Raw genomic sequence first — 25,294 nt, 5'->3', positions numbered from 1 at the left:
AATAAAAAACAAAAGAATGAGGCATTAAGGTCTGGGGAGGGTAGAGGAAGGAATGACTTTTGACTGAGAATAGGCCTGCAGAAGTCAGGAGGCACACCTTGACCTAGACATACTACTCTCTCAGAACTTCTAGAGAGGTTTTTTTTTTTTTTTTATAGGTTCTTCCAGCCCTACTTTATTATTTAAAGAAAAAGTTCCCTAAGTCACTACTTTATTCCTTTTACCCTACACGGTCAGGTCCCAAAGAGTTAGTTAATTTTAGAAAACCACAAGCTATAGTCAGGCTCTCTTGGGTCTGTACTTTGGTTTCATGAAAAACCTAGCATGCAGATGAGAGAATACTGGCCTTGACTAGAGAGCATTAAATAAACCTTTGACCAATTGCACAGAGGCAAAGAGGGTAAAAGGCAGGCCAACCCATAGGAAAGTGGTAAATTGGCCTAAATGGGTTTCAACCTTTCTCCCTAGCAGTGGGCTTACCTCAGCAATCAAGAAGTCCACATTTTTTCTAATAAACACATCAAGCTGGAGCTGGAAGAGCCTTTTAATTCTGGCCTCATCTTTGTGACGTTTGTAAATGGATGTTTGGCAGATCCCTCCAGCTACCAGAGCTTCGCCTCTGTCAGCCACTTCTCTTGCAAGATCACAGGCAGCAGCATTTACAGCTTCCCACTGAGGTCAGAGACCAAGACTTCAGAGAATGAATCTGACATTACACAGGTAAAATTGCAAAAAGAACAAAGAGTCTACAAGCAACTTAGATGAGTGAAAACAACTTGCTCACACTGCAATTTGGACAGAGCCATGGAGTTGGTCTTTCTACTACCAGGGAGCATGTACTTCCCTCATTGTACTTATTACTCTGGATTGTAATAAACATTTATTTGCCTCCCACATGAAACTGTGAGTCTCTCCAGACTGGAGTCTGTGCTTTTATGTCATTTTCTCATTTAGCAACAAGAATGAATTATAATAGGTACTCAACAAATGTTAGCTGCATAAATACACGGGCACAATGTTTCTTTCTGAATATTAACCTCTTTTCAGAATATCTCAGGAAACTACAGAATTTCTCACTACCCTCTTTTGTTATATAATCTGATGGGGTACAGGGTAAGCAATTTTCATTTTGCAGAGAAAGCCATGCAGTGAAAGACTTCTCTAGAAGTCATATAACCAATATGTGGCAAAGTTGGATACCAAACCCAATTCTCATTGCTAGCTCAGTGTTGTGTTTCTTAGGACTACCCTGTCTACAGATGAGTGAGTTAGAAAATAACATGAATAGAGAAAGTAAAAAGAGTATATATAAAGTGTTCTTCACTAAAAGTAATAATAATGCATAGTAGGGTGGCCCATGCTGAACCAACAGCCAATTTCAACAGCCAATTTTGCCTAGCTCTATTTTTTCACATTTCTTGCTTATGAGACAGTATAAGCCAATTATAAATTTATCTGTGATTACTTAAGATGGCTTAGGCGACAATTGTAATAAAGTTTGGTATCAAGTCAATTCCAGAGTTTTCCACCAAAATGTTACTATTACAAATGCATACTACATGCCTTCCTCCTCATACAGTAGTATTCTAGTTTACCTTGCTTTCCATATTGTCTTCATTGGCAGAAAAGGTGAAAGTCTGCATGACATTTGCCCCTGCTCTCAGGAATTCAACATGAAGTTGACGAACTTCAAAGTAGTTGTTACAGTTGAAGTTTAAAAGAAAAAAAAAATCAGAGAAGCCATTACCTTTAGCAGCAGTTGCTTACCAATTTCAGTCTCTTTCAGTTACACACAATTACAAACCCAGCAATTATAGAAACATTAGATGATGGTCAGTTAAATTCAAGGACAGAAAGTAGCAGACTGTAGCCAACTTGATACTTTTAGAGTCCTGAGTTGGTTCATTACTTTACCAGTAAAGGATGGAGCTGATCTACTTATACCTAGCACCAGACAAACCTGATAACACATGAGAAAATTCTCAGAGTGGGCAGAATTTACATGGAAGATTGCTGAACAAGCCCACCTCAGAATAAACAGCTGGAGTGACACAATCTGGGAGGTCTCCTTGTCTTGTCACAAATTTCTTTATTAATCTTCATACCTAATTTCCCCATTCCTAATGCCATTCCTTGTTCTTGCAGTACTTTCTGTTTTACAAGAAAAGGTCTAAAATTAAAAGGGAAAGTTCTAGGACCAAATGAAAGCTTCCTGTCCCAGAGAGATGATACTTTGGCATCCGTCAAATTAATAATACCTAAGAGATGTGAGGCATTTCTGAAGTGCACACTATTGAATGCTCACAGCCAACGCATGTCAGGCCCCAGTGTGGGGGCAAGAAAAAATTGATCTTAGAGATACCAGCAGTCAGATACCTACACCTTTGTGAGTCAAGTCTGGAGCTCAAAGTTCTAGTTTGTATCCTGAGTCACCCATTTTACCGTTTGTCTTTATTTTCTACTTCAGGAGAGTAACACATACATAAAGAAGTGTAAAACTAGAAGGTAAGTTTTAATTTGACAGTTCAGACTAACCTTATTAGTTTCTTCCTCTGACACTTTCCTTTTCTTTTGGGGGGGGGGAATCTCAAAGTGGTGCTCAGGAGGAGGAGAATGGTGTGCTGGGACCCCTCCAAGGTTGCTCCTAATGATGTGGGATCACATAAGCCTGGGGTGTCTAACTGGGTTTGGCCACATGCACTTAGACTATCATTCTAGCCAGCCCCTCTTTTTGTTGTTTTTCTTTAAAGCTAGAAAACTGAGGTAAAAAAAGTTTTGGGGTTCAACAAAATATAGGACAGCAGATAGGAACTTGCTTTAACACAGCCCACAGGGACTTGATCCCCAGCTTGACCTCATCTGGTCCTTCAAGTATCAAGCGTGATCCCTAAGCACAGAGCCAGGAGTAAGCCTTAAGCACTACTAAGTGTGTCCCTAAAACAACCAAATTATATATATTTTTATTGTTGTTGTTGTTGTTTTTGTTTTTTTGCTTTATTTGTTTGTTTGTTTTTGGACCACACCTGGCAGTGCTCAGGGGTTACTCCTGGCTCTGTGCTCAGAAATCGCCCCTGGTAGACTCAGGGGACCATATGGGATGCCAGGAATTGAACCCAAATAGGCCACATGCAAGGCAAACACCCTACCTGCTGTGCTATTTATTACTCTGAGCCCCTGGATTTCTTTCTTGGTCCTTTCCCCTCTCTCAATAGAACCTGGCTATCTAATTGTCTCTGTCCTGGGACTGGTGGTGGTTACCACCGTATTTACCAGCCATTGTGATATAATATCACTTGTAGGTTTTTGAAGAAAGGAACTGTATTACTACATTTAGGAAAACTCTTGAATATCTACATGGTAAATATTCAAAAAACAAATATTAAAATGCTTATTTTAATATTTCTTATAAGGAGAAGAGTGGAAAAAATTGGGGTGTGCTATCTATTTGCTTAGGTGATGTCTGTAACTGTCTCCATTCCATGACTATTTTGGCAGGTAAAATAGTCCTTAGTATTTCTTTATCATTTCTCAGTCAGAGTTTATTCTGGAAAATGTCAGCCTCATCAACACTCGGTGGAAGGAGGCTCCTACCTGCTTCTGGATGCTCCACCACCGCCTCTGGAGTCCACAGGCCAGCCTTCACATAGCCTCTCTTCTCCAGACACAGGAGAAAGCCCCCATCTCCGACTACCACCTCTCCTCCATCCAGTCGTTCCAAAATACCCTGGGGAAGACAAAGCAAAATCCCTTTCTTCTTTTCCTTAAAAAGTTTTAAATATTGTTATTTTATAAATTATTTTAAATAATAACCTTTATTTAGGTGTTTTGGGGCCACACCTGTGGTGCTCAGGGCTTACTCTAGGCTCTGCATTCGGGTATACTATTGGTGGTCTCTGAGGACCATTTGACATACCAGGGGTTGAACCCAGGTTGGCCTCTTGCAAGACAATCACCATATCTGCTATATTCTCTCTCTCTCTCTCTCTCTCTCTCTCTTCAGTCCAAAAAGTTCTAATTTTAGGAAAGGTGTTAATATGTATTCATATATTTCTACTTTTGTTAAAACTATCCATGACTAAGAGTAAAGATTTTTTTTTTTTTTGGTTTTTGGGCCATACCCGGCATTGCTCAGGGGTTACTCCTGGCTGTCTGCTCAGAAATAGCTCCTAGCAGGCACGGGGGACCATATGGGACACCGGGATTCGAACCAACCACCTTTGGTCCTGGATCGGCTGCTTGCAAGGCAAACACTGCTGTACTATCTCTCCGGGCCCAAGAGTAAAGATTTTTTGGAAGGTTGAATATACCGTATAGATCCATGTTTGATTATATCTTGTTTTATCCAAAACAAAGCTCACCCCTGGTTTCTTTGTATCTTTTTGTTTACAACTTGGTTTCACCCCCCCCCCCCCAAATAGAGATTGTCTTACATGTAAACCTGGACTGGACGGAGCTATCTGTCTTTACTCTGTCCTTACTCCCCCACCAGGAGGTGGTCTCTGTATTCAATAAAGACGGGCTATTCTGGCAGGCAACTCGCTCTTTTATTTATTTATTTTTTGCAACTCGCTCTTGATATGAGGTAGAAGATTGCCAGAATACCTGATTTCACCCTCAGCCTGGTCTGGAATATTTCGTGCAGTGACTCTGCTTTAGACTCACTTATCTGGGGTTGAAGATATGGTGTATGGGGTGATTTTACATTTTCATTTTACGTTTCTTTTGGAGGAAAATGTCCCTTGTTTAAAAACAAAAACAAAGCAGCTCAGACCCCTTTACTGCTAGAAGAATCACATGGCACTGTGCTCCACACTAAGACCTAAATGGAAGTCTGCTGAAATTTCTGGAAAAGTGTTGTTTTCCTGACATAAAAGTATCCTCCCTTCACCTTGGTCCTTTCCCCCCTGGTGACTGGAACATCAAGAGAAACTCTGGAAGTATAGCCATCACCTAGCAGACAGACATACATTTGGTGCTGAGGCAACTGGACTGGTTTGCGTCACTGTGGATTGACAGAATCTTAGTGAGAAAAATGAACTTCTTTGTGTAAGTCACTGACCACAGTGACACAGCGTTTCATAATTATGTCCCACATTTTCCAGCTTGTTCCTGGACTTGATGTTGTTTGATACACCCAACAGCTCTGTGTGCTGGGCCTGGGAGTTTATATTCCCATTTATAAACAAGGAAAGATATTCAGAAAGGTCACAGAGCTAGGCTTTTTAAAAAAGACTTTATATTTTCTAAATTTCTAATCTATCCTCTTTCTATTTTACTTCCTTTCCATTCACCCACCTCATAATTTAAATAAGATGTTGGAGTTGAACAGTTAGTTTAGGCCAATGAGTTTTGACACATCTCCTTCTACCAGATACCAGCAAAATTCATCCTCTCACTTCCTCTAGGTTTTTGGTGAAGGGTCATCTTTTCAACACCTTCCCTAAATCCTATACAAAAATTTCAAATGCCTCCATTGAAGATCCTATTTTTCCTGTGAAGACTATAGCAGCCTTTAAAAATACAAGGTTGGTATACAAATATCAGTGGTAGGGCGTTTATCTTGCATACATCCAATCCAGGATGGACGGTGGTTCGAATTCCAGCATCCCATATGGTCCCCTGAGCCAGCCAGGTATGATTTTTGAGTGCAGAGTCGGGAGTAACCCCTGAGTGTTGCAGGGTGTGAACCAAAAACCAAAGACCAAAAAAAAAAAAAAGAAAAAAAAAAGAAAAAAATAACATAAACAAGGCTAGATTGTATGACGTGTAAAGCAGTAAATTCCTTGCCTTAGACCTGTATGGCCCTGGGTTCAATATTTAAACATCATTTTCTTCCTCCCCCTACCCCCAATTCATTTTAGCATAAATGGGGAGAAAAGTCTTAAGTTATCCTTTGAACCAGGTAAATCTTCAAAGAAGGCATATTGGAACGATGCACAGAAGCCTAAATATCAGGCTATTACACCACATCTCCATGCTCCTGTGGAAGGAAATGGCCTGGAGCCCAATTTATTTACTGTAATAAGTATATATACTGTTTTGACACAGTGAGATCTTCATTCTGGTTAGTTCCTCATAGTTTATTTGTAAAGATGAGTTTTAGCTGAATGTAGAAGAAAGGATAAAATTTACCATGATTCTCATTTCCACTCCCCTCACCAAATAATGTAATCAATTTTTTAACTTTTCTTCTTTGAAAACATAAGAAATAATTTAAGCCATACATTTTGAGTTAGCTCTTCCTGTGTTTAAAGTAGTACTCTAAAAAAGGTGATAAATGTAGGAATTTATTCGAGACAAGGTCCCTGTCCTCAAGAAGTTCAAACTCTAGATCCCTTAGGGAAAACCAATGGGTCAACAGATTCATTCATTCAGTACTCTATAATAAATAGATGCTGAGAGGACTCCAGAAAAATCAAGGTAGAGTCATAAAATTTTATCTTGAAAATCAAATACACTTTAATTAAGTTAACTGTTAAGAATTAAATTCAGGTCTTCTGTCCTGTCTCTTGAACCTCTTGGGAGTGGGCTGAAAAGGGCCCAAAAATTTTGCTCTCCCAGAGGCTCATTCACAAGCCAGAACGCTAAGGAACTGCTTCCAAATGTAAAAACTGGCTATAAGCAGTAATTCGCAGAAGTCAGGTCCCCTGTTTGTGACACCAGGCTGGGAAAAGTCTATGCCTGCCCAGTGGTTCCTGACTTGAGTGCTGCCTTGTGTGTTTGTCTACTGTCCTGTTTCCTGAACCTCTTGGGAGTGGGCCAAAAAGGGCCCAGAAAATTCACTCTCCCAGAGGCTCTGCTTCACTATGCAGCCATGCACTCTTCCTAATGAAAGAACGCCACTGCAACAAGAAGAAAAAAATCACACTAGAAACTGTGTTGGATCACTGAAGCCCAGCATTTCTCTCTGGACTGTCTTCTCTGCTGCGTGCTCAGACCTAAGATTTGATCCTGTGTGAGGCTTCATCCATGGAGGGCTCCCCTTCCTTGGAGGCGAGTCGACCCACCCAGAAAGGGCAGAGTCAGAGGAGTGTGGCTGCACACATCATTTAGCCAATGAATACTACCACAACACATAGAAAAACCCAAAATACAAATGTGACAATGGGGAAACAATGCAGGCCAGCATCAGACATAGAGAATAAAAATGACAATTCTGATTACCAGAAAATGGCCAACCAACTAATCAGTCTCTCAGATAAGGAGTTTAGACAAGAAATATGGAAGATGTTCAAAGAACTCAAAAAACCCATGGATTGAGTTGAACAGAACACTAATAAGAACCAAGAAAATATGAAGACAGAAATCAGAAAACTCCAAATTGAAATAACAGGTCAAATAACAGGCCTGAAAAACTCAGTAAATGAACTGAATGACAAAATGGATAAGCTCTCCAAGAGGGTAACAGAAGCTGAGAATAAAATTAGTGCTGTGGAAGATGAGATAAATAATAACTCAATACAGCGGGAGAGATTGGGAAAAAAACTTAAAGCAAATGAACAGACAATGGAAAAATTAGTCAAAGAATGGGAACAGATGAAAATAGAAGTCTATGATAAGCTCAACAGAAACAACTTAAGAATCATTGGAGTCCCAGAGACCCAGGAAGAAAATTTTCAGGATGAATCAACGGTCAAGAACATCATTAAAAAGAAACTTCCAGAGTTAAAGAATATATGCGATCAAATCCTGCATGCCTGAAGAGTACCAACTAAAAGAGACCCCAGAAAAAATACCCCAAGACACATCCTAGTCACAATGACAAATCCCACAGATAGAGACAGAATTCTGAAAGCAGCAAGATCAAAAAGGTAAATTACATTCAAGGAAACATCCTTGAGATTTACAGCAGACCTGTCACCAGAAACACTAAAGGCCAGAAAGCAGTGGTGGGACATAGTGACAAAACTCAATGAAATAAATTCTTCACCTAGAATACTGTACCCAGCAAAACTCACTTTCAGGTTTGAAGGAAGAATACATGGTTTCACAGACAAACAACAGCTCAGAAACTTCACAGACTCAAAACCATTCTTAAGAGAAAAACTGAAAGACCTACTTTAAGACAAGACTGACCAAAAGACACACCAAGTTTTGATATAAAGATAGCATTAAATCCCAGGACAATTCTTTCTCTCAATGCCAATGGACTAAATACACCAGTTAAGAGACACAGAGTGGCTAAATGGATAAAAAAAAAAACTCAATCCAACCTTCTGCTGCCTACAAGAAACACACTTGAATAGTCAGAACAAACATAGACTCAAAATAAAAAGCTGGAGGAAAATTATCCAAGCAAACAACACCCATAAAAAAGCTGGAGTGGCCATACTAATATCAGATGATGCAAACTTTATACTCAGTAAAGTTGTAAGGGACAAAGATGGACATTTTGTATTAATCAAGGGGTATGTAGAGCAGGAAGAAATAACTCTCCTAAACATATATGCACCGAATGAGGGGCCAGCAAAATATTTAATACAATTGTTGAAAAATCTGAAAAATAATATCAATAACAACACAATTATTGTGTGGGACCTCAACATGGCTTTGTCAACAGTGGTCAACCAGACTGAAACCTAACAAGAATATACTAGCCCTGAAAAGAGAAATGGAAGAAAGAGGCCTAGTAGATATATATCGGACACTCCATCCCCAGAAACCTGGATACACATTCTTCTCCAATGTACATGGCACATTATCCAGGATAGACTACATGCTGGCACATAAAACATACCTCCATAATATCAAGAGGATAGAAATTTTGCAGACTACCTTCGCTGACCACAAGGCTCTGAAATTATTTGTGAACTCCAAAGGGACTCAGAAGAAACACTTTAACACCTGGAAGTTAAACAGCCTCATGCTCAATAACCAGTGGGTCCGAGATGAAATCAAGGAGGAAATCAAAAGGTTCCTGGAAACAAATGACAATAAAGACACAAACTATCAGAACTTATGGGACACAGCAAAAGCAGTACTGAGAGGAAAATTTATAGCTTTGCAAGCGCACATCAGGAAGGAAGAAGGGGCCTACCTGAATAGCTTAATGATGCAGCTCATAGAATTAGAAAATGCTCAACAAAAGGACCCAAAAATAGGAAGAGAGAAGGAAATAAGAAAGCTGAGAGCAGAAATCAATGAAGTGGAAATCCAAAAAACAACCAGAAAGATCAACGAAAGTAGAAGTTGTTTTTTCGAAAAAAATAAACAAGATTGATAGACCATTAGCAAAACTAACAAAGAAAGAGAGAGAAAAACTTGATAACTTGTATTAGAAATGAAAAAGGGCATCTATGCCCGCCCAGTAGTTCCTGACTGTGAGAAACTGTAAGTGTTGCCTGTGCGTGTTTTTCCACTGTCCTTTCTCCTGAACCTCTTGGGTGTGGGCCTAAAAGGGCCCCCCAAAAATAGCTCTCTCAGAGGCTCATCCAAGGGCCAGAATGCCAAGGAACTGTGTCCGACCATGAAAACCAGCTATCCGCAGTATTCTGCAGAAAGGCAAGTCCCCTGTTTGTGACGTCAGGCTGGGAATATCTACACCCGCCCAGTGGTTCCCGACTGTGAGAAACTGTGAGTGTTGTCTGTGCATGTTTTTCCACTGTCCTGTCTCCTGAACCTCTTGGGAGTGGGCTGAAAAGGGCCCAGAAAAATAGCTCTCCCAGAGGTTCATCCAAGGGCCGGAACGCCAAGGAACTGTGTCCAACCATGAAAATGGGCTATCTGCAGTATTCTGCACAAAGGCAAGTCCCATGTTTGTGACATCAGGCTGGGAATATCTACACCCGCCCAGTGGTTCCCGATGTGAGAAACCATAAGTGTTGCCTGTGCATGTTTTTCCACTGTCCTGTCTCCTGAACCTCTTGGGAGTAGGCCAAAAAGGACCCAGAAAAATAGCTTTCCCAGAGGCTCCAGAAGAGCCTTTCTAACTCTTTCTAACCAATGAACCCCACCATAACACTCAGAAAAAAAATCACACTACAAGCGTGACAGTGGGGAAACCTCACAGGCAAACACCATGCACAGAGAATGAAGACAATAGTGCAGATGAGCTAAAAAATTCCAACCATCTAATTAATGTCTCGGATAAGGAGTTTAGAATAGAAATATGGAAGATGTTTGTAGAACTCAAAGAAAGCATAGATCAATCTGAATAGAACACAAAGACAGAAATCAGAAAACTCCAAACTAAAATTTCAGATCTGAAAAACACAGTAGCTCAACTGAAAACCTCAGTGGATGGCCTCGCCAGCAGGGTAACAGCAGCTGAGAACAGAATCGGCGTGCTGGAAGATGAGATACAGAAAAATTCAACACAGCAGAAGAAATTGGAAAAGAACCTTAAGACAAATGATCAGACAATGGAAAAAGAACTCAAGGAAGTGGAGATTGGATTTCATCAGCGTTCCTGCCAGTGATCCTGCCTGCTTCAAAGCTGCCTGAGACTGGATTTCATCAGCGTTCCTGCTGTGATCCTGCCTGCTTCAGAGCTGCCTGAGATTGGATTTCATCTGCATTCCTGCCGGTGATCCTGCCTGCTTCAGAGGTGGGTCAGGACATACACACACTGATTCCTGCTGGTTTCTGCCAGGAGTCAGAAGGGTGCAGAAGCCCTCTTGGGTCATGCTGTATTCAGCTGCCTGAGACTGGATTTCATCAGTGTTCCTGCCGGTGATCCTGTCTGCTTCAGAGGTGGATCGGGATGTACACACACTGATTCCTGCTGATTTCTGATGGGTGTCAGAAGGGCATGTAAGCCAAATTGGGCCATAGTGCTTCCAGCCGCCTGAGACTGGATTTCATCAGCATTCCTGCTGGCAATTCTGCCTACTACAGAGTGTTCTTGGCTGGCTTTGCCCTCCTGCTGTGCCTTGAATGACCCTGAGGACTTGAAGGGAACACTTTGCTTTGCTTGTCTGTCTTCCCTGAATACTTGAAGCTCTACTCAGAGGCCTAGGAAGCACCCCCCCAAAATCTGTCATCTAGAGGTCGCAGAGAGGGCAGCCACTCCGCTTTGTGGCCACGCACTCTTTCTAGCCAACGAACCCTACCACAACAGGCAGGAAAAACCACACTACGAGCGTGACAATGGGCAAACCTCACAGGCAAACACCATGCACAGAGAATGAAGATGAAAGCTCAGACGACCTAATAAATTCCAACCACCTGATTAACCTCTCGGGTAAGGAACTTAAAATATGGAAGGTGTTTATAGAACTCAAAGAAAGCGTAGATCAATCTGAACAGAACACAAAGACAGAAATCAGAAAACTCCAACTGAAATAACAGATCTGAAAAACATGGTAGCTCAACTGAAAACCTCAATGGATGGTCTCGCCAGCAGGGTAACAGCAGTTGAGAAGAGAATCGGAGTACTGGAAGATGTAATATAGAAAAACTCAACACAAAAGAAGAAATTGGAAAAGAACCTTAAGACAAAAGAACAGGCAATGGAAAAGGTACTCAAGGAATGCGAACAGATGAAAGTAGAAGTCTTTGATAAACTCAACAGAAACAACATAAGAATCATTGGAGTCCCAGAGACCCAGGTAGGAGATCTCCAGGAAGAATCAACTGTCAAAGACAGCATCAAAGAGATACTCCCAGAGTTAGACTACATGCAATCAAATCTTGCATGCCCAAAGAGTACCAGCTAAAAGAGACCCAAAGAAAAACACCCCAAGACACATCCTTGTTACAATGACAAATCCCACAGAAAGAGATAGAATACTGAAATCAGTAAGATCAAAAAGGGAAATTACATTCAAAGGAGCATCCCTAAGGCTTACAGCAGACAAGTCACAAGAAACTCTCAAGGCCAGAAGACAGTGGTGGGATATTGTGACGAGACTGAATGAAATGAATGCCTCACTGAGAATACTGCACCCAGCCCGACTCACCTTCAGGTTTGAAGGAAGGATACATAGCTTCATGGATAAACAACAGCTCAGAAACTTCACAGATGATAAACGAGCCTTAAAGGAAAAACTGACAAGTCTACTTTAAGACAAGAGAGACCAACAAACACAGCAAACTTATCTACAAAGATGACATTAAATCCTATGACAGTCATCTCCCTCAATGTCAATGGACTAAATTCACCAATTAAAAGACACAGAGTGGCAAAATGGATCAAAAGATGAATCCAACCTTCTGCTGCCTACAAGAAACACATCTGAATAGTCAGAACAAACATAGACTCAAAATCAAAAGCTGGAGGAAAATCATCCAGTCAAACAACACCCTTAAAAAAGCTGGGGTGGCCATATTAATATCTGATGACACCAACTTTATACTCAGAAAAGTGGTAAGGGACAAAGATGGACACTGTACTAATCAAGGGATATGTGCAACAGGAAGAAATCAGACTATTAAACATATATGCACCCAATGAGAGGCCAGCAAATTATCTAATACAATTACTGACAAATCTGAAAGAAGACATCAATAATAACACAATAATTATGGGGCACCTCAAAACTGTCCTGTCAACACTTGATAGGTCAACCAGACTGAAACCCAACAAAAACATACTAGCCCTGAAAAGAGTAATGGAAGAAAGAGGACTAGTGTGTATATATATGGCACTCCACCCCAAAAAACCTGGATACACATTCTTCTCCAATGTACATGGGTCATTCTCCAGGATAGACTACATGCTGACACATAAAACATACCTTCATAAAATCAAGAGGATAGAAATCTTGCAAGATGGGGCCGGAGAGATAGCATGGAGGTAAGGCGTTTGCCTTTCATGCAGGAGGTCATCGGTTCAAATCCCGGCATCCCATATGGTCCCCCGTGCCAGCCAGGAGCAATTTCTGAGCCTGGAGCCAGGAATAACCCCTGAGCACTGCTGGGTGTGACCCAAAAACCAAAAAAAAAAAAAAAGAAATCTTGCAGGCTACCTTTGCTGACCACAAGGCTTTGACATTATATGTGAATTCCAAAGGGACACAGAAGAACATTAACACCTGGATGTTAAAGAGCCTGCTACTGAAAAACCAGTGGGTCTGAGATGAAATCAAAGAGGAAATCAAAACTTTCCTGGAAGCAAATGATAATGAAGACACAAACTGCCAGAATCTATGGGACACAGCAAAAGCGGTCCTGAGAGGAAAATTTATAGCTTTGCAAGCACACATCAGGAAGGAAGAAGGGGCCTACCTGAATTGTTTAATGATGCAGCTCATAGAATTAGAAAGTGCTCAAATAGGAAGAGAGAAGGAAATAAGAAAGCTGAGAGCAGAAATCAATGAAGTGGAAACCCAAAAAACAATCCGAAAGATCAACGAAAGTAGAAGTTGGTTCTTCGAAAAAATAAACAAGATTGATAAACCATTGGCAAAACTCACAAAGAAAGAGAGAGAGAGAAACCTGATAACTCATATTAGAAATGAAAAGGGGGAGAGAATGACAGATATTGCAGAGATCCAAAGGGTAATCAGAGACTACTTTGAGAAACTTTATGTTACTAAACATGAGAACCTAGAAGAAATGGAAAAATTCTTGGACACTTATAACCTTCCACAGTTAAGTAAGGAGGATGTAGCATATCCAAACACCCCCATCACTATTGAGGAAATTGAAACTGTAATCAAACATCCACCCAAAAAGAAAAGCTCAGGCCAGATGGATTTACTAATGAATTCTTTCAAACCTTTCAAGAGAAGCTACTACCAATCCTAGCCAGGCTCTTTTATGAAATTGAAAAAATGGGAACACTCCCAAACAGCTTTTATGAAGCCAACATCACCTTGTTACCAAAACCAGACAGAGATGCTGCCAAAAAAGAAAATTACAAACCAATATCCCTGATGAATGCAGATGCAAAGATCTTCAACAAAATCCTGGCAAATAGGACCCAATGCATCATCAAGAAGATCATACACTATGACCAAGTAGGTTTCATCCCAGGAATGCAAGAATGGTTTAACATCCATAATTTTATCAACATCATACACAGCATCAACAGGAAGAAAAATAAAAATCACATGATCATATCAATAGATGCAGAGAAAGCTTTTGATAAAATCCAACACCCATTCTTGATAAAAAAAAAAACTCTCAGCGAGATGCGAATGAAAGGAACCTTTCTCAATCTAGTTAAAGTCATCTCCCACAAGCCAATGGCAAATATTGTCCTCAATGGAGAAAAACTAAAAGCCTTTCCTCTCAATTCTGGTACAAGACAAAGCTGTCCGCTCTCACCTCTCCTTTCCAATAAAGTACTGGAAGTACTTGCTATAGCGATCAGGCAAGAAAAAGATATCAAGGGAATCCAGATAGGAAAGGAAGAAGTCAAGCTCTTGCTGTTTGCAGATGACATGATACTCTACTTAGAAAACCCTAAAGACTCTACCAAAAAGCTTCTAGAAACAATAAACTCATACAGCAAGGTGGCAGGCTACAAAATTAACACACAAAAATCAATGGCCTTTTTATACACCAATAATGATAGGGAAGAGAAGGAAGTCAAGAAGGCAATCCCATTCACATTAGGCCACACAAACTCAAATATCTTGGAGTCAACTTGACCAAAGACATGAAGGACCTGTACAAAGAAAGCTATTAAGCCCTGCTCCAAGAAATAAGAGAGGACACATGGTAATGGAAACACATACCCTGCTCATGGATTGGCAGGATTGCCATCATTAAAATGGCAATACTCCCCAAAGCATTGTACAGATTTAATGCAACCCCTCTAAAGGTACCCATGACATTCTTCAAAGAAGTAGATCAGGCACTTTTGAAATTCATTTGGAACAATAAACACCCTCAAAGAGCCAAAGCAATTATTGGGAAAAAGAATATGGGAGGCATTATGTTCCCCAACTTTAAACTGTATTACAAAGCAATAGTTATCAAAACAGCTTGGTATTGGAATAAAGACAGACCCCAGACCAGTGGAATAGACTTGAGTACTCAGAGAATGCTCCCCAGACATACAATCATCTAATCTTTGATTAAGGAGCAAGTAGTCCTAAATGGAGCAAAGAAAGCCTCTTCTACAAGTGGTGTTGGCACAACTGACTAGCCACTTGCAAAAAACTGAACTTAGACCCCCAGCTAACATCATGTACGAAGATAAAATCCAAATGGATAAAGACCTTGATATCAGACCTGAAACCATAAGATATATAGAACAACACGTAGTAACACTCCATAACATTGAGACTAAAGACAGCTTCAAGGAGGAAACTCCACTCTCCAAGCAAGTGAAAGCAGAGATTAACAGATGGGAATATATTAAGCTGAGAAGCTTCTGCACCTAGAAGGAAATAGTGCCCAAGATACAAGACCCACCCACCATGTGGGAGAAACTATTCACCTAATACTCATCAGATAAGGGGCTAATATCCAAAATATACAGGGCACTGACAGAACTCTACAAGAAAAAAACATCTAATCCCATTAAAAATCGGGAGAAGAAATGAACATACTCTTTGATAAAGAAGAAATACAAATGACCAAAAGACACATGAAAAAATGCTCCACGTTACTAATCATCAGGGAGATGCAAATCAAAACAACTATGAGGTACCACCTCACACCACAGAGACTGGCACACATCACAAGGAATGAGAACAAGCAGTGTTGGCGGGGATGCGGTGAGACAGGAACTCTATCCACTGCTGGTGGGAATGCTGACTAGTTCAATCTTTCTGGAGAGCAATATGTAGATTCCTCCAAAAACTGGAAATTGAGCTCCTATATGATCCAGCTATACCACTCATAGGAATATACCGTAGAACACAAAAATACAATACAAAAACCCCTTCCTTACACCTATATTTATTGCAGCACTATTTACCATAGCAAGACTCTGGAAACAACCAAGATGCCCTTCAGCAGATGAATTGCTAAAGAAACTGTGGTACATAAACACAATGGAATATTATGCAATCGTCAAGAGAGATCAAGTCATGAAATTTTCCAATACATGGATGTACATGGAATCTATTATGCTGAGTGAAATATGTCAGAGAGAAAGAGAAAGATAAAAAAAATGGTCTCACTCATCTATGGGTTTTAAGAAAAATGAAAGAAATTTCTCAACAATTTTCAGAGACAAAAGAGAGGAGGATTGGACGTTACAATCGACCTCATGAATCTCACCACAAAGAGTCATCAGTTTAGTTAGAGAAATAACCACATTGCATACTATCCTAACAATGAGAATATATGAGGGAAGTGGAAAGCCTGTCTAGAGTACAGGTAGGGGCGGGGAGGGGAGGAGGGATATTTGGGTCATTGTTGATGGGACTGTTGCACTGGTGATGGGGGGGGAGTGCCATCTGATATGACTGAAACCCAACCACAGTCATGTTTGTAACCAAGGTGTTTAAATAAAAAATATTTAAAAATAAAGATAAAAAAATTAAATTCAATGTTAACACATCAAACAGCTCCAGAGGAGAAAAATATTGATGCACATTATATGTGAACAGGGTAGTCTCTGTAACAGGATGACTGTCACAGTCCTGTTAATTGGTCTGAACCAAACAAGAACTGGAAAGTTGCTTGAAGAATTTCTTCATTACCATCTAAAGACAGAACTAAGTAGAAGGTTTATTATGGCTTTATCTGTAATACTAGTCTTAGGTGTTCCCTTATCCTCACTTCCCTAGGCAGGTTTTGAATTGTCTGCCATTATTGCCAGAGCAAAGCCTGCACTGATCTACTCTTACTTGTGATTCTATTCTCTGTGTATCCTGATGAAGTGCATACAAAGTCCATTGCTGCACCTAGCACCTAGAAGCCAGTGACTCACCCATCTCCACAAAGATCAGCTCTTATACACCATGACAAGAGCTAGCAGAGAGACTAAATTTCTTTGAATGGCATATCTATGTGTCTTATAAATGGCTCAAATTTCATCTGAGGAGAAAAAATATAATGCTACTCTATTGCTTGTTGTTTTGTTTGAGGGTCACATCCAGCAGTGTTCAAAACTTACTTTTGGCTCTGTTCTCAGACTCTCCTGGTGATGCTTGGGAAACCATGCAGTGCTAGAATTTAAACCAGGGTCAGTCATATGTAAGACAAGTGCCTCAATCCCTGTAATCTCTCTTTAGTTTCAATGCAATTATTTAAAGAAAGTCAGATAGAGGTTTTAAGATCATTATAAAAGGGGCTGAAGCAGTGATGCAGGGCGTAAGGCGTATGCTTTGCGTGTGCTAGTCTTGGACGGACTGTGGTTCGATCCCCCGACATCCCATATGGTCCCCCAAGCCAGGAGTGATTTCTGAGTGCATAGCCAGGGGTAACCCCTAAGCGTCACCGGGTGGGGTACCCCAAAACAAAAAAATTATTATAAAATATATTTGTATACATATGTATTTTGGGGGTTTCTTGGCCTACTTAGCAGTGCTTAGGGGTTCTCAAGACTATGGAGTGCCAGGAGTCAAGTCTGGGTGTCTGATACCCCATTTGTGCTCTAATATCAATCTCTGATCACCAACAATCTCTAGCACCATTTCCAAGCCTATATAATAAATTTGGACAGTGTCTTTATGAGACCAAGCTAAGATAGACATTTTGATCTGTTATTTGATTAATATATATATGTTTGGTTTTTGGGTTTTTTGGGGGAGGGGCCAAACCCAGTGATGCACAGGGTAGCTCCTAACTATGCGCTCAGAAATTGCTCCTGGATTGGGGGACATATGGGACACCAGGGGATCTAACCATGGTCCTTCCTAGGCTAGCGCTGGCAAGGTGGATACCTTACCGCTGTGCCACCGCTTCTGCCCCTGATTAATATTTATGTTTTTCATTTTTGTAGGCACCACATCTGGAGGAGGCATGCAGTTTTAGATTTTAAACACATGGTCTCAAACATGTAAGCCATGAGCTCTACCCTTTGAGCCACATTTCCAGTTTCTGATCTGTTATTTGGACATTTTATTTTGTTTGGGGTACCCAGCATCTAATCAAGGGTCTCGCAATGCAGAACAAGCACTTTACCACTCAGCCTTGTCCACATTTAAAATCTAACTTGCTATTAGGAAAATACTTAACAATATTTAAATTCCACTGCTAATTTTTGCCACTTTCATTAATCATTAGACCAGTATATCTTAAGATGAGTCTGGAACAAGAGTGAACTTCAAGGAGCATTGTAATCCTGTAGCACACTTCTATTTCCATTTTCCCCTCTCTTTCAGGTTGCCAGTCCTGTGCCTCAGATGTGATTGGGACCTTGGAGGGTTTTTTTTTTCTCCTTCATTATTTATGACCATTCTTTTCTTTAATGCCTATATTACTTTTATAATAAAAAGAACATATTGAAAACATGTTGGTTTTTGTCCTCTTTTTCCCTGCTCTGTACATTCTATGTGACTATTACGATTACTATCTTTTTTTTGTCCTATCCATTGGTATAGCTAGGATCAATCTGTGTTCTGTTTCTTTTTGTAACATTGCCAAAGCTCTTGGCCTGTTCCCAAACTTTGCATTAGGAGGTGGGAGTTCACATTGGGAGTACTGGAAGATCTAACTGGGGTGGTCCCCAAAGCCCTTCAACCCTGTACTCTCTCAGGCCCCATTCTTGACTTTTGAATGGGCAGTCTAAATGGATGAACCTTGTTGTCTTTCAAAAGAGCATTATTTTAGGGTATCTTGCTTACTCCTAGCATTCTAATGCAAGTAAATTGGAAGTGCCCATATTCCTGCCTCTATTGCCCTCCATACTCCTTTCTGAGTTACAGGTCTCTGTTAGGTTGCTTTGAGAGGTCCTGGTCCTGTCCCACGTCCAAGTTTGGGGGTCACCGGCTTCCCACCACACACACACCTAGAGCAGAAATAGGAAGGCAATGCTGATTGATAGATAGCTGGAGACTTGAAAGCTTGGGGAAAGCTGGAGGAGTAGGTTTGGGGGATAAGACAAAGGGTTGATCCCCTGCCCCTCTCGGGGGTTGGGGGGGCAGTGAGCAGGGACCAAAGGCTAGTATCAGGTCAGCAATGGGCTTACAGGGTCCAGCTTCAACCCTTCCCCAAAGGCAAAGGGATGGATGGATCTGGGGGGCCCGATAAAGCGCTTGAGCTGAGTGAAGATTGACTGAGGGTAAAAAACGTGAGCGCCACTTGGAGGCTGTTGTGCAAATGCCACCTCCAGTCTGGATTGAAAGTCTTTTAACCTCAGTTTCCATCCCTGAAAAATGGGCGTGATTGTATCTTTACAATCATTTGCGTAGAGCCCGCTGCTCAGTGCCAGACAGGTCGTGATCTAAGCAGCTCCCTCTCCTCCATATCCCTGCAAGTAGCCATTGGGTAAATCGAGGCACACAAGCCTATCTAAAGCTGCTGAGCTAGATTGGGGACTGGATTAGGAGTTAACTCCAGGCGTGTCCCTGCGGGGGGCTCCGGGATAGTCACTTACCTTCTTGGCCCGGGAGCCTCCGGCTGGTGCCATCTCTCCACGGCTCTGCAGGCGCCTGGGCGCGGGGTGGTGAACCGCTCCAGGAGCCCGCCCCTTGCCCCGGGGGAGGGTCCCACCGCCGCTTGGGCTCACCCCTTAGCCCCAGGTTGTATTGCTCGACCTTGGAGCTCTGTCTTGGCCGCACCATGCTGCGCCCGGGTGCGCGGTGGCTGCGGGGCCTCCCGCTGCGGAGCTTCCAGACGCCCGACAGCTCCAGGAGCCCACGCTGGGTCAGCAGCCGCAAAGAGTAAGTGGGGGCTGGCAGAGGGGGAGCAGAGAGGGGCGCTTTGCCCTCGAGATCTGGACCTTCGGGTTCTTTGGAAAGAGCTATTTGCTCTTTCAAGTGAAACACTGGCAGAGGGTTCTCGGTGCAAAGTTCTCCTCCCTACCCATCTTTCGTTTCCCCGGCAGTGCTAACTGGGCCTTTCTCTCTTTCCACAGAAGCATTCAAATTAATTAGGCGCCTTTCTTGGGTTTGGTTCCGCTTTACCTTTTTCTGTCTTGAAGATTATACTTTTCAGAACTTGTTCTTGGTTATGGCTGCATAGTTTTCCATCTTTTCAGTATTCCACAACAGCCTCAAGTAGTTTGTTAGCATTTGTTTAGCTTGTTTCCAGCTGTCCGTTAAACCCAAACAAACACAACAACAACAACAACAAAAAGAAACCCTAAAAACTTGGTGTAAGTAGGTGACATGGTATTTCCTTCTGAAATTTGTATATGCTGCACATTTTTTGACTCTTCTGTATTGATGAATTAGTCACAGCTGCAGAATTACTAGGGCTGTAAATTGACCCAAGGTTTGTTTTAAGTCCAAACCAGAAATTCTGTAACCAGAGGCTCTGCTTTGAAGTTCTATTCAGTTATCCCTTTGCTCTACACATAGTTTCCTGGGTATCTGTGATGTGCTAAGCCTGCCCAGGGGCTGTGAATACAAAAGGCTACAAGTGTTCGTCCTTATTCCATCAGTTACACGATGTTTGTCCTTTAACTTGTGGATTCTGGCTTCCTCCTCACGTGCAGCGCCTTGTAAACTGTAAAACAGCACAAAAATATTTAAAATTAAATGTATTGGGTTGTTATAATAATTATGTGATCCACTAAAAATAAAACTGATTGGGCAAATAAAATGCAAAATTCAGGACTATCAAAAGTATTTTACACCATTTATTTAGCAGTGTGTAGTTCTGTTTCAGACAAATCAAAGTCCACATTTTTTGCTTCTATTAGATGTTCTCTATCCAAATTTTGAATTGCCAAGTTGTTTTACTTTGGGATACAATGCGACAAGTATACAATTTTCCATTGCGAATAGAGAATGTAGATTTGGGCTTTTCTTTTTAATCTGACTCTTGATTAATCTTATTACATTTTTTAAAACCATCTTGACTACTGCTAGAAAGAATTGAGCATAGTTATTTTCATAACTAAAAAACACAATTTTTATTCTATAGCCCACTACCTATTATGAATTGAAGGAATATTATACAAATTACAATACTTTGTCATATATTGCCAGTTTTTTCAAATTAATTTTTAAAGTTGAGATACCACAGCTTCCAATACACTTGTAGTAGTTATTTTTTTTTTTTTTCAGGGTGGGGAGGTCACACACAGCAGTGATTAGGACTTACTTCTGGATCTGAGCACATGAATCAGTCCTGGTAGAAGTTGGGGGACCATATAGGATTCTGGGGATCAAACTCCAGTCATACAAGGCAAGCGCTCTCCCCAGTGTGTTATTGTGCTAGCCCTTGCAGTAGTTTTTTTTTTTTAAATATATATTACCAAATTGAACTGTCACAAACCCATTTGTAAATGAGGACATCTTGAGACCCCAGAGTTCTCTAAACCAATTATCCAGTTGAACTTGGGTTTCAAAACAAGGTTTTCCAATCTTTGAGCTATTTATTTCTTTGTCTCACCTGTTCATTTAAAAAGGAATTCTACTTATTTCTTTTGAACAAACACACCTTTAAAATTATAGTTTGCCATCACTTTAATGAATGGTACAGTAAATAGCCATTTAAACTTGGATTTACATGTCAATTTTTTGACATTTAAATGGCAAAAATTGTGCAGTTTTTAAAACAGCACATAAGGAGATGATAAAAGGCAATTTAAATTTAGTTAAACAAAAACACTTTTATTTAACTTTTGTTTAATAGAAAAAGATAGAATAAAGGAAGGAGGAATAAAAGGGAGGAAGGAGGGAAAGACAGGAAAGAAAGGATATGAGAAAGGAAAGAATGGAAGAAATAGGAAAAGAAGAATGAGAGGAAGGAAGGAAAGGAGGGGAGAAAGAGAAAAGGATGGACAGAAAGGAGGAAAGAAAGGAAAGGAAAGAGGAGGGGAGAGAAGGAATAAGAATAATTAAAGTATAAGTATAATTAAAGTATTACCACAATATAAAACAACCCCAACATCTTATTGATCATTACCTCCACTAGCATTTTTGGGGGGCAACTAATCATACAAGAAAAGTATGATCAAGTCAGAGAGGCAATTGTGATCATTATCAGATATATTCATGCAACACACATACTAAATGTAAGTGCTATGGTGGTGTTGAAGACCAATGATAAGTAAGAAATTGTCCTTTTATTCAAAAAGGTCATGATTCAGTTGTCAAGGTAATTATTTATATGTATACTAACCAATTAAGATGCTGACCATTGGAGAAACCTATACATGATGAGAGAGGCAGTAAAATAAAAAACATTTTATTTTAACAAAAGAAGATATCAAAAGGAAGAACTGATTAAAGATTTGCAGATATTAAAGTAATGATAATTATGATTTTTCATAGAATAACAAAGATATTATATGTATTCTTTAAGTAAACAGAGAAAAAATGGCATCTAGATTCTTTGTGGGGGGGGGAATAACAAATCCCTTGCTCAGCTGTTCAGATTACTATTAGTGACTCTAATGGACCAGGTTTATATATGGAATATGACTCCAAATGCATCCTCTCCCTACCTCCTACCAGGTAGCTGAAACAAATGTTCAGGTTCCCCCAAATGATTACTTTAGTACCATGTGGATCTCAAAGGTGATAGTGTTAAGTTTTAAAGCAGAAGTGAGGAAGCTATTTTCTATCAGGAGTGATGGGTCATACACTATAGCAGGGGTCTCAAACTCACAGCCTGCGGGCCGTTTGCAACCCTCCGTACAACATTTTGTGGCTCGCGGCCGGCCTTCAAATATCGCAGTAATTGCGATTATTCGCTAAATGAATAATCGCAATAAAAATCACATTAGTAAGAAAAAAATAGCATTTAACATTCGCATACCCCGAGCAGTTCTGTTCGGGGTATGCAAATGTTTAATGCGATTTTCTGCGATTTTTTTCTTACTAATGCGATTTTTTATTGTGAATATTCGGTAAGCGAAATCCCTTATTCAGCTCTGCCTCACCCCGACTTTGTCTCCTGCGGCCCCCAGGTAAATTGAGTTTGAGACCCCCGCACTATAGGCAAATGGGCTATAGGCAGTCCATGAGAGGCAAAGTGTTTGTTCTGTCATGTACTAAATCCAGACCATACAATTTCACAGGCCTTAGATTTATTTGGGTTAGATTTTGCCACCTTTGTCCTAAAGAAATAAATAAGGAAGACAAGTACATATTTAGAAAAATAAAAACTATAGTTACTATAGCCCAGGAAGAGTTACCATTTAAAAATCTTTGTTTTCCAGCAAGGAAACACCACCCTTACCCACAGAAAACATCTGGAAGGACCAAGCGGAAACCGTGATCATTGGAGGGGGCTGTGTTGGTGTCAGTCTGGCGTATCACTTGGCCAAAGCGGGGATGAAAGATGTGGTGCTCCTGGAGAAATCAGAGCTCACAGCAGGCTCTACATGGCACGCAGTAAGGAAACACAGCTTTGTCTGCACACTGACTGCCCATTGTAATGTGATGCAGTTCTTTCCCTCCACATCATGTCTCTTCTAGCTCATCTTACATGCTTGCATTCATCTTTAATTCAGTTTTCACTGACATGATATGACAAGATAGAGGTCTCAGATTGACATTGTTATAAACAAACAACTAAATATGCTAAATAATAATAAACTAAATATATTAAATAAAGAGGATCCCTGAAAATTCAATTGTTTCCTCCCCTTTGTAAATGAGTAATTTTTTTCTTAGAGGCTAACTGATTATTTTATTTTCTTTTTTTGGGGGGGGCAGCGGTCACACCTGGCAGTGCTCAGGGGTTACTCCTGGCTCTGTGCTCAGAAATTGCTCCTGGCAGGCACAGGGGACCATATGGGATGCCCGGATTCGAACCACCGTCGGTCCTGCATCAGCCGCTTGCACCCTGTCGCTGTGCTATCTCTCCGGCCCTTATTTTGTTTTCTTACTTCATTAAGTCTGTTGGTCAGTAGGAAGAAGACAAAATATATGATTTCAAATAAAGAACAAGTGAGCTCTTTAGAGACCAGTTCCAATAGTTTTGGAATATTTCACTTTAGTTTGGCTGATGTTCTTCCAGGTAGCAATGTTTATGATATAGCTATCTTGAATATATGGTTGATAGATTCCAACCCAGTTCTGCCATTGTCTACCATTCTGAAGGTTTCCAGTTACTGATCTGCAAAATTGGAATATGAATAGTTCCTACATATAGGGTTATGATGAAGATAAACTTAATATGTATAAAATTATTATGCACCTCAAAAGTGTTTAGCAAATATTAGTTTTACATTGAAGTCTAGTGACTGGTTGATTCTGAAATCTTTACCTATTTTCCTTTCATTTGAGTTTAGGGGTCTTTCTTAGAAGTTTATGATCTTAACTTTGTATTGGGACACTAGTCAGGCTTCATGAGGCCTTGTCTATGAAAGCTAAAAATGTGCAAGACTTTTATGCTGTGTTAAATGAAATATACTTCCAAGTCAGTCTCACTCATATTTAATGACATTCATAATTATTCTGGTGCATTGTACATGACTGGGCTAAAATGGATGCTACTCAGGTAAATGAGGAGGCATTATAGTCCTGCCAAACCAATTATTCTGAAGTCTGCTAAGGCTGGGGGAGAGAGTTTTTATGATTGCTGCTGCACTATTCATTTGGAATAGCACTGACTATTGCTTACAGTCAGGCATTCTACTTCTCTCACTCATAGACATTGTAATGGTAGTTATTAGTGTAGTTATTTCTCTAACTGCACTCAGCACTCTTTGTGATGAGCTTCATATCGAAATCCGGTGTTGCAAGTCAGCCCCTGAAGAGGTTGACTGATGGAGGGATGGAGGATGAGGCCTTTCTCTTCCAGCTCAGAGCACGCGTCTGCCACCCTGTCTAGCCGACAGTTCTGAGGTGAAACGGCGGGTAAACAGCTCGCAGATAGTCAGGCTTGTGGAAATATTAGCTTTATTCAGTGGACAAAACTGAAGTCCAAAGACTCAGCCTTAGTTCCAGCAAAAAAGCCTCGAGCCTTCCACAGACCCTTGTTTTTATCCCCCAGAATCATGTACCACCCAATGGTGGGATCAGATAGCAACCAATGTGGAAGCAGAATCAGGTACTACTCTAGGGTGGGGACAGAATGCCAGGTCACACCCTAGGGTAGGGCACAATCACCAATCAGGTTAGGGTCAGCAACATACTAATCCCCTAAAATATTTACATACACAACAATCCGGTCCTTCCGGTCTGCATATCTATTGTCTCAGGCATTATTGTAAGAATGTCTTTTATTTTTCTTAAAAACCATAGATGAGTGAGACTATTTTGTATGTGTCTCTCTCTCCTCCTTCTGACTTATTTCACTCAGCATGATAGTTTCCATGTCCATTCATGTATAGGAAAATTTCATGACTTCATCTCTCTTAATGGCTGCATAGTATTCCATTGTG

At 40.6% G+C, this 25,294-nt stretch overlaps 2 protein-coding genes across 2 annotated transcripts in view; one reads left to right on the top strand and one right to left on the bottom strand.

Moving 5' to 3' along the window:
* Positions 1–19,516, bottom strand: part of BHMT2 (betaine--homocysteine S-methyltransferase 2) — a 28,048-nt gene extending 8,532 nt beyond the window's left edge. The window contains exons 1-4 of the mRNA XM_049766550.1: positions 19,385–19,516; positions 3,592–3,724; positions 1,596–1,687; positions 481–672 (exon numbers count right to left, since the gene is read on the bottom strand). Coding sequence (XP_049622507.1) covers positions 481–672; positions 1,596–1,687; positions 3,592–3,724; positions 19,385–19,417 — 450 coding nt within the window. The 5' untranslated portion in view covers positions 19,418–19,516. The remainder of the gene's footprint in view (positions 1–480; positions 673–1,595; positions 1,688–3,591; positions 3,725–19,384) is intronic.
* Positions 19,517–19,549: 33 nt separating this feature from the next.
* DMGDH (dimethylglycine dehydrogenase) overlaps positions 19,550–25,294 on the top strand; it is a 77,372-nt gene continuing 71,627 nt past the window's right edge. The window contains exons 1-2 of the mRNA XM_049766049.1: positions 19,550–19,670; positions 23,123–23,297. Of these exons, the coding sequence (XP_049622006.1) occupies positions 19,570–19,670; positions 23,123–23,297 (276 nt within the window). The 5' untranslated portion in view covers positions 19,550–19,569. The remainder of the gene's footprint in view (positions 19,671–23,122; positions 23,298–25,294) is intronic.

Source organism: Suncus etruscus, chromosome 2, assembly GCF_024139225.1.
Source record: "Suncus etruscus isolate mSunEtr1 chromosome 2, mSunEtr1.pri.cur, whole genome shotgun sequence".
NCBI classification, from domain to species: domain Eukaryota; kingdom Metazoa; phylum Chordata; class Mammalia; order Eulipotyphla; family Soricidae; genus Suncus; species Suncus etruscus.
This window is presented reverse-complemented; position numbering and strand designations above follow the sequence as displayed.